This window comes from Nerophis ophidion, linkage group LG02, assembly GCF_033978795.1.
Source record: "Nerophis ophidion isolate RoL-2023_Sa linkage group LG02, RoL_Noph_v1.0, whole genome shotgun sequence".
In the NCBI taxonomy this organism is placed as follows: domain Eukaryota; kingdom Metazoa; phylum Chordata; class Actinopteri; order Syngnathiformes; family Syngnathidae; genus Nerophis; species Nerophis ophidion.
The window spans coordinates 20867707-20878224 of record NC_084612.1 but is presented as its reverse complement, the minus strand read 5'-3'; the positions used below and the strand labels follow the sequence as shown (position 1 = coordinate 20878224).

The 10518-nt window shown below is 39.5% G+C and overlaps 2 protein-coding genes across 3 annotated transcripts in view; one reads left to right on the top strand and one right to left on the bottom strand.

Annotated features, from left to right (window-relative positions):
• cdc42se2 (CDC42 small effector 2) overlaps positions 1–1607 on the bottom strand; it is a 17774-nt gene extending 16167 nt beyond the window's left edge. For both annotated transcript variants that reach the window (XM_061878868.1, XM_061878862.1), the window contains exon 1: positions 1455–1607. The gene's annotated coding sequence lies outside the window, so the exon portion shown is untranslated. The remainder of the gene's footprint in view (positions 1–1454) is intronic.
• Positions 1577–10517, top strand: nip7 (NIP7 nucleolar pre-rRNA processing protein). The gene is made up of 5 exons (XM_061878859.1): positions 1577–1750; positions 1840–1926; positions 7868–8006; positions 10023–10163; positions 10256–10517. Exons 1-5 carry the CDS (start codon positions 1695–1697, stop codon positions 10373–10375), a joined length of 543 nt encoding a protein of 180 aa, XP_061734843.1. The 5' UTR covers positions 1577–1694; the 3' UTR covers positions 10376–10517.
• The last annotated feature ends 1 nt before the right edge of the window (position 10518 follows it).

Below are 10518 nucleotides of genomic sequence, written 5' to 3'. Positions count from 1 at the left end.
TTATTTTAAATTGCCTTTCAAATGTCCATTCATGGTGTTGGATTTTATCAAATACATTTTCCCCAAAAATGCGATTTGTACTCTAGTGCGACTTATGTATATGTTTGTTTTCCATGTTTAAATTTTCGGCCAGTGCGATTTATAATCCGAAAAATACGGTAATGCAAAACTATTTGGAACAATGATTATAATTTTTGGACATATGCAACAGAGTAAACATATTTCAAAAGGTGGCGTTTATAACGTTATCAAGTTGATTCAGGTCATATTTGATCAATGACAAATGGTCATGAGGCTCATTATACTTTAAATGTCAACAGACCATTATTTACTTTTACACAAACCGACAACCCGGTTTATTTCCCAACCCAACGACGGACTAGTCCAGTGGTTCTCAACCTTTTTTCAGTGATGTACCTCCTGTGAACATTTTTTAAATTCAACTACCCCCTAATCAGAGCGAAGCATTTTTGGTTGAAACAAAAAGAGATACATAAGTAAAATACAGCAGTATGTCATCAGTTTGTATAACAGTACTAAATATTGCTCATTTGTAGTGGTCTTTCTTGAACTATTTGGAAAAAAAGATATAAAAATAACTAAAAACTTGTTGAAAAATATTTCTACACATAGAAGTAATCATCAACTTAAAGTGTCCTCTTTGGGGATTGTAATAGAGATCCATCTGGATTCATGAACTTAATTCTAAACATTTCTTCACCAAAAAAATGAAATTTTTAACATCAATATTTATGGAACATGTCCACAAAAAATCTAGCTGTCAACACTGAATATTGCATTGTTGCATTTTTTTCTCACAGTTTATGAACTTACATTCATATTTTGTTGAAGTTTTATTCAATAAATAAAGGATTTTTGAATTGTTGCTATTTTAAAAAAATCTCACGTACCCCTTGGCATACCTTCAAGTACCCCCAGGGGTACGCGTACCCCCATTTGAGAACCACTGGACTGGTCATTAAATCAATGTATAGCAGCTCCTAATGGGGATTATTTTCTGTGTTTGTGATCTTGGATTACGTCGTAATTGCTATTTACAAACAAATGAGGGTTATGTAACTCTGCATCACCGCAGCGGATCATTTAAAAAAATACCTTGACGAGCCGACTGCTTACGTCAAAAATCAAGAAACAAGAATAAATAAGATTAATTAATGTGACATGATGTTTTTATTATTATATATTATTCCGTGACTAGTTGCGTTAAGACCAGCCGCGAAAAGGGTTAGCTTGTTAGCCGCTGTTCCTTTTTTTTACTGCTTTTCTCCAATGACAGCTAAGCTAAGCTAACATGCTAACTTAGCCTATTTCCAAAACTGCAAGCCAAATGTAAAAAAAAAAAAAAAAAAGACAATTCACAGCAACAATCTCGTACGTTGCAGCTCGTTACACAAAACAGCAATGTATTTTCAGTTCGGGAAAAATAATCTTACCAGACGTTTGCACGAATCCGACCGTACGATGGACTGAATAGGCAACAGGACGCAGCAACACAAGGAAGTAGGAGCTTGAGACATTCACTCCACTTCCGTTTTAAATTCACTCCACTTCCGTTTTGAAGTGCGTCCTCTTCCGGTGTGCTTTTATTTTTTTTAAAACCAACGCGCACACGTTGTTTCTTGGGGCGTACATTTATTCCAAGATAATCGTTTTAAATTAAAACAAAACAAAAAATGAGACCGCTAACTGAAGAGGAGACGAAAGCATTGTTTGAGAAGTTGTCCAAATAGTAAGTCCGGTGAAAGAAAGCACGTGTTGTATTTATGCTATGCTAGCTGGTGCATGTGATTTGTAAATGTCGTATTTGTCTCCTAACAGTATCGGTGAAAACATCAAGCTCCTTGTCGACAGACCGGACGGCACTTATTGCTTCAGGCTGCACCATGATCGCGTATATTACATGAGGTATTGTTTTGTATTATTACCACCCGGCTTCACGGTGGAGCAGGGGTTAGTGCGTCTTCTGGGGTTCAATCCCGGGCTCGGGATTAGATTTAGATTTAGACAAACTTTAATGATCCACAAGGGAAATTGTTCAACACAGTAGCTCAGCTACAATGATGGAAGGTGTAAGGATGCAAAGGACAATGCAGGTATAAATAGATTAGATATAGCAATGTAAAATATAACATATCTGCAAATATATACTTAATATATGTACAGTATATTATCCATCCATTTTCTACCGCTTATTCCCTTTTTGGGGTCGCTGGCGCCTGTCTCAGCTACAATCGGGCGGAAGGCGGTGTACACCCTGGACAAGTCGCCACCTCATTGCAGGGCCAACACAGATAGACAGACAACATTCACACTTACATTCACACACTAGGGACCATTTTAGTGTTGCCAATCAACCTATCCCCAGGTGCATGTTTTTTGGAGGTGGGAAGAAGCCGGAGTACCCGGAGGGAACCCACGCATTCACAGGGAGAACATGCGAACTCCACACAGAAAGATCCCGAGCCTGGGATTGAACCCAGGACTGCAGGACCTTCGTATTGTGAGGCAGTGTATTATATATACAGATATAATATTTCTATAACATAAATACAATATATACCAATTACTATGTACAATATTACAGTATATGTGGCAGCCCCAGCATAAAAAAGAGAGTAAATCCGAACTTTCTGTGTGGAGTTTGCATGTTCTCCCCGTGACTACGTGGGTTCCCTCCTTGTACTCTGACTTCCTCACACCTCCAAAGACATGTCCCGGGGATTGGTTGATTGGCAACACTAAATTGGCCCTAGTGTGTGAGTTTGAATGTTGTCTGTCTATCTGTGTTGGTTCTGCGATGACGTGGCGACTTGTCCAGGGTATACGCTGCCTTCTGCCCGGTTGTAGATGAAATAGGCACCAGCGACCCCAAAGGGAATAAGTGGTAGGAAATGGATGGATGGATGGCACTAAACCCCTTATATAAGCAGCTTAATTGATTTTAAAGGCATTCTGAAATTAGGTTTTTCTTATTTAAAGGCCTACTGAAACCCACTACTAGGGTTGGGTATTGTTTGAATTCGAACGATTCCGATTCTTTGTTTCGATTCCGATTCTTCTTGTACCATGCCGGGATCAATGTGTTTGCCAGGTAGTCCCTGGAAAGTGGTATGTATTTTGGGTTGAGAGTTTTCACCATATCCCTGCAAACATAAACAAACATGTAATGTTGCTGTTACTGTTTAGCCCAGTATCAATTAGCTTAGCTCTAACGTTATTGCTCAACTAACCTAAATGTTGGAGATTCCACCTCTGAAAAGGGATGCAGTCTTTTGACTGTGTGCAGTGACCTTTCTGTGGCACCCTTCCTTCTGTGACACCGACATCTTCCCCATTGCCGCTACGGTGAACGGCCTACGCTGAGCACATCGCGGAGCCTGGCTAGCAGGTTGTATATTGTCTATAAAAACATGCGCGGGCTAATTTGTTAGCTGCCTCAACGTTGGCGCAAAACACATTATTTATTGCATATATATTGTTTTACTTAACGGATTCGGACTGCAGTGCAGTCACCGAGGTGCCATGCTGGGCGTCGGAGCCAGAGGAAGAGGCAGAGGAAGACGGTCGGCGCAGCGCGTCGAAGACGGGACATGCATTTATTTGTACTCCATGAACTCGGAGGTGCTTCATCATGTTCGACGTGCACCCTCCTAAGCACGAAACAGTCCTGTTGCACGGGTTACATTTCGCCGATATTTCATTTTTTTTAGTAAAATAAAGCCACACTTTCGACCGCCGACGCCCGCTTTCCATGCTTGACTGACTCGCTCGGCTACATAGGCTTGGCTATGCCAACACTTCCGGCGGTGGACGCTTCTTCATTGGTGTTCAATGGCTTTTTCTTCCGGTCGACGGACTTATTCTTTTTTTTTCCGGTCCGTGGACTGGGTATCAAAACTAGGAATCAAAATTTAAACTTTTGAACGATTCCGGGAGTATCGGAAAGTTAGTCCCGGTTACAATCAATACTCGATACCCAACCATACCCACTACTACCCACCACGCAGTCTGATAGTTTATATATCAATGATGAAATATTAACATTGCAACACATGCCAATACGGCATTTTTAGTTTACTAAATTGCAATTTTAAATTTCCCGTGAGTTTCTTCTTGAAAACGTCGCGTAATGATGGCGTGTACGCTTGACGTCACGGGCTGTTAGGAAATATAAGGGCTGCGCACAGACACACCTAAAAGTCGTCTGCTTTAACGGCATAATTACACAGTATTTTGGAGATCTGAGCTGCTGAATCTTTTGCAATTTCTTCAATTAATATGGGAGAAGTCAAAGTAGAAAGATGGAGTTGGGAAGCTTTAGCCTTTAGCCACACAAACACACGGTGATTCCTTGTTTAAAATTCCCAGAGGTGAAACTTTACTATGGATCACAGCGGTCAAGCGAAAATGGATCCCGACCGAATGATAACCAGCAGGTTTCGGTGAGAAAATTGTGGTAAAAAGTCGCTTCTTACTGGAGATCAGCTGAGCTTGCCCCGTCCATAAAACTGCTGTCGACTTCCCTTAGACATTGGCGTCAAGACACCTGTGGACACACCCCTCCGACTATCAGGTACTTTTTAACTCACTAAAACACTAGCAACACAATAGAAAGATAAGGGATTTCCCAGAATTATCCTAGTAAATGTGTCTAAAAATATCTGAATCCGTCCCAATGCAATCGCATTTTTTTTTCTAGTACGTCGCTATGAATATCCTCAAACACAAACCTTTCATCCTCGCTCAAATAATGGGGAAATTGTCGATTTCTCGGTCCGAATAGCTCTTTTTGTTGGAGGCTCCCATTAAAAACAATGTGAGGATGTGAGGAGCCATCAACATGTGACGTCATCGTCTGCGACTTCCGGTAAAGGCAGGGCTTTTCTATTATCGACCGAAAGTTGCGAACTTTATCATGGATGTTCTCTACTAAATCCTTTCAGCAAAAATATGGCAATGTCGTGAAATGATCAAGTATGACACATAGAATGGACCTGCTATCCCCGTTTAAATAACAAAATCTCATTTCAGTAGGCCTTTAAACAGGGATAGCAGGTCCATTCTATGTGTCATGCTTGATCATTTCGCGACAATGCCATATTTTTGCTGAAAGGATTTAGTAGAGAACATCCACAATAAAGTTCGCAACTTTTGGTCGCTAATAAAAAAAGTCTTGCCTTTACCGGAAGTCGCGGATGATGACGTCACACAGGTGAGGGCTCCTCACGTCCTCACATTGTTTATAATGGGAGCCTCCAGAAGCAAGAGCTATTCTGACCGAGAAAACAACAATTTCCCCATTAATTTGAGCAAGGATGAAAGATTCGTGGATGATGATATTGATAGCGAAGGACTACAAAAAAGTAAAGTAAAAAAAAAAAGGCGATTGCATTGGGACGGATTCAGATGTTTTTAGACACATTTACTAGGATAATTCTGGGAAATCCCTTATCTTTCTATTGTGTTGCTAGATTTTTAGTGAGATGAAATAGTACCTGATAGTCGGAGGGGTGGGTCCACAGGTGTCTTGAAGCAAGTCTCTTAGGGAAGTTGACAGCAGTTGCATGGACGGCGCAAGCTCAGCTGATCTCCAGTAAAAGAAGACTTTTTACCACAATTTTCTCACCGAAACCTGCCGGTTGACCAGTGGTCGGGAACCATGTTCACTTGACCGCTCTGATCCATAGTAAAGCTTGACCTCTGGGAATTTTAAACAAGGAATCACCGTGTGTTTGCGTGGCTAACGGCTAAAGCTTCCCAACTCCACCTTTCTGCTTTGACTTCTCCATTATTAATTGAACAAATTGCAAAAGATTCAGCAACACAGATGTCCAGAATACTGTTTAATTGCGCGATGAAGAGACGACTTTTAGCCGCAAATGGTGCTGAGCTAATATGTCCTGACAATCCGTGACGTCATGCGCATGCATCATCATTCCGCGACATTTTTAACAAGAAACTCCGTGGGAAATTTAAAATTGTAATTTAGTAAACTAACCCGGCCGTATTGGCATGTGTTGCAATTTTAATATTTCATCATTGATATACAAACTAATCAGACTGTGTGGTCAGTAGTAGTGGGTTTCAGTTGGCCTTTAAACACCAAATGTCATCTTGTTTGAAGAAACAACTTGTCACTCACCACTAAATGTGTGAATAACTGAGTTTTCCCTCTTCTCTTTATTTCTATAGCTCAAGAAAAGAAAAACAATGTTTGTTTAGAATGCATTTTTATTCATCCCAATGACTTAATTTCTTTCTTTTCTTTCTCCAGTGAACAATTGAAGACGATGTACAATACATATGAAAAATAACATAACCCATTCAACTAATTAACCAACCCTAATTGGTACATGTGACAAGCTGTTTGTTTACATGTGAATTATATTTATATAGCGCTTTTCTCTGGTGACTCAAAGCGCTTTACATTTAAACCAGTGTGGGTGGCACTGGGAGCAGTTGGGTAAAGTGTCTTGCCCAAGGACACAACGGCATTGACTAGGATGGCGGAAGCGGGAATCGAACCTGCAACCCTCAGGTTGCTGGCACGGCCGCTCTACCAACCGAGCTAAACTGCCCCACATGCTTTTTAAAAAAAAAATTTTTTATATATATATATATTCGGGCTTATTGGACCCTAATTAGAATAAAAACTAAGAATCATCTTTTGATATGGTGTACTTCATGTTTAGTGACATGTTAATTCTTATTTTTACAGTTTTTTTTCTTCAAATTCCATTGTATGTTATACTCTTCTGACACCACCAGATGGCAGTATAAGTGTCCACATAAGGGCCATAAAGACCCAAATTCAGTAGTGCAGTGTTTTTCAACCACTGTACCGCGGCACACTAGTGTGCCTTGAGATAAAGTCTGGTGTGCCTTGGGAGATTGTTTTTTCAGCTAATTGGGTTAATATTTTTTGCAAACCAGTAATTACAATCCGCAAATGTGCCGTTGTTGAGTGTCTGCACTGTCTAGAGCTCGGCAGCATAACCATGTAATACTTTCATATTAGTCGGTGCAGCAGGTAGATAATTTATAATCAGGTAGATCATTGATAATTGCTTTGTAGATGTCAACATGGTTTGTCATGATCACAATATGCAGACGACAGCGGAAGACAGTGTGAAGGAAAGGTATATAACGCTTGAACCAAAAATAAACAAAAGGCGAGTGCCGGTAAGAAAAGCCATTGAAGCTTCGGCGTGGCTATGCAAAATGAAACTAAAACAAAACTGGCTGCAAAGTAAACAAAAACAGAATGCTGGACGACAGCAAAGACTTACAGCGTGTGTAGCCGACGGCGTCCACAAAGAAGGATACCAACAACTTACATAGTCTTGATTGCAAAAACAAAGCAGGTGTTGGGAATGGCGCTCAAGGAAGACATTGAACTGCTACAGGAAAATACCAACAAATCAGGAAAAGCCACCAAAAATAGGAGCGCAAGACAAAAACTAAAACAGTACACACAGGGGAAAAAAACTTCAAAATAAGTTACGGTGTGATGTGACAGGTGGTGACAGCACACTTACTTTGAGACAAGATCTAAAGTGTTGAATGGTTGGTTATGATTTCAATTCATATCCAACAATTGTGAGACCTACTTTTTATTGTAAATATCGGCTGCTGAGTTTAACTTTTTTATGTTTTCTGCCGGTGGTGTGCATCGGAATTTTTCAATGAAAAAAATGTGCCTTGGCTCAGAAAAGGTTAAAAAACACTGCAGTAGTGTACACAATTTTGTAAATAAGAGCTGAAAGGTGCTGTCCACGCATGTGGCCAACTAAGCTTTTAGTTAATCCGTTTTAATACAACAAGAGTCCCCTTCTTTGGTTCACAGTGAGAGGATCCTAAAACTGTCTACAAACATTGCCCGGGATAAATTAGTGTCCGTGGGCACTTGCTTTGGGAAGTTTACCAAAACAAAGAAGTTCCGGCTTCACATCACTGCTCTGGATTTCCTGGCTCCATATGCAAAGGTGAGGTGACAGTTCATACACATATTGTTTGTTGTTCTTGTGGTTTGCATGGGTGGAGAACTGAAATGTTTATGTACAACTAATTTATTAACGGTGTTACAAAAAGATCAATTAGACTGATACACAACGGATATAGAGAACATACACCCTTTATTGTGTCAAAAAATATTGAAGTTCAATGATTTGGTAAAATTGTAAACAGCTAAAATCATGTACAAAGCAAACTATAACTTGTTACCAAAGAATGTACAACAATTATTCTCAAGTAAAGAGGAGAAATTTAACCTCAGAGGAAAAAGTAATTTAAAACATTTGTATGCTCGTACGACACTATAAAACCTTTAGCATATCAGTATGTGGAAATAAATTATGGAATGGATTTGGTAAATTTAAACATTGTACTTATATGATCCAGTTTAAGAGGTTGTTCAAATTAATAGTGCTTACAAAGTACAATGAAGAATTATGAGTAAGACCTTAAACCTTATTGAAAATGGGATATTCTTCATTTCAGTGTGTTTATCGTGACTGACTTATCTATTACAAGAACTACTGTAGTAATCATTAACTGATGTAATTGTGCTACAAAAAAAAAATGTCGGTATGTATTTGTAAACACTCAAGTGGAAAAGGGTAGGATTAGATAAGTTTTGCTTCTTCCTACTCCTTTTCCGACATGATGTAAAGGGAAATTATATGAAATTGTGTGATTTATTTATTATGCTGTGTGTTCATGTTCGAAATAAATGAAAGAAAAGAGAACTATAATCCCATATTAACTTGTTAAGGTGATATGGGCATTCACCACACTTTTCTATTTATCCTTTTGAAGGCCTTTCTGTACCTAATCAGATGGACAGTAAATGCACCACTTCACTATTAATATTTTATGTGGAAACCATACATTAAAGCTATCTTTAACACTAAGATCCTACTGCAAAAAAAAAACTAGTCAAAGACTCTCCAAATGACAGAAGTGTTTGTGTTTTTAGGAGCCTACTTCAGGGCTATTAAATTTGCGGCCAAATCTAGCCTAGGAATGACACCACATCACCCTCTAGGTGTAATTCAAAACTTGGGAGACAAACATTTTTGCAGAAAATTCCTAAAAACACTATATATAGAGCAGTAATTCTCAAACTGTGGTACACAGACTCCATCTCGTGGTACGCCTAATAATTAAGTGATTCATGTTTTTTGTTCCGATAATCAAATACAATGTTACTGTTTAAACTGTTTGCAATGTTACAGTAACAGAAAGTATAACAACCTCTGCTGTTTCTAATAAATTCTTAGGGCTACTACGCTGCTGTGTTTTAATGTTGGTCATTATGGTGGTACTTGGTGACAAACGTTTTAGAACCAATGGTACAGCAGAACTTGGACCAGTGTAAACACATTGGCAGATCCTTGCATTGACATTTCAACCTTGCTAGCAAAGTTAGAACACTTGGTCCAAACTTGCGATTTACATAAGTGAGGCATTCCCCAGGGTACTACTTTAACTCGTCTTTTTTGGCAGTTACATTAATCACATTACGAAAAAAAATTGGCTTTAGCTTCTTTACTTCAGACGCCATCAGTAGTTATTTGTTCCAACTTATTTTGTTATATTAGTGTTCCTCAAAGTTACATTTCTTGTATTCTCCTTGTCATCATTAGGGCCAACGAGTTCAGGTAAAACATTTGAGACTCATTTTGGCAGAAGGTCCCTAAAAAGAGCGCTTTTATAACTCCGCCATTTAATAGACCAAAATACAATTTCTACTGTAGAGGATGCTGGTTCTGCAGAATATACAACATGGGACTGATAATGAAGGTAGAAGTCCGGACCCCAAGGCTTTAGCTTTCTAGAAATGTGGCCTCAAAGCAATTTAGTTGAATATCCCTTAACCTAGTGCAAAAACGTCAATTGCTCAAAATGAACTCACTGGCCGGATTTGGTCCACCGGCCGCTAGTTGATTAGCCTTAATATCAATGTCTTCTGATCCTTATTTGTTTATATCTTTGTGAAGTTCAAAGTGTGGGTGAGACCTGGAGCAGAGCAGTCTTTCCTCTACGGGAACCACATCCTAAAATCCGGTATGGGGAGGATCACAGAGAACACGGCGCGGTACCAAGGTGTGGTGGTCTATTCCATGGCGGATGTGCCTCTGGTAGGTTGGTTATAGCAGTCGTGTTGCCATGACAACTGTCACACTGTACATGTGTATGCAGACATCAATTGGGATTGATGTTTTCTTGCCAGGGTTTTGGAGTAGCAGCCAAGACTACGCAGGAGTGCAGACGAGTGGACCCCATGTCTATTGTCGTTTTCCACCAGGCTGATGTGGGAGAGTTCATAAGGACTGAAGACACTTTAACTTAAATCCAGATTCTTTCACATAGTTGGACCTTCACTTCATTAGGTTTAGCTGTTTTGTCAACTGCTGCAGTAACTTGCAGGCATCTGCAAATTTTTTGATACCTGACATTGTTGAAAATAAATCCTAATCATGTTGGAAATGCAAT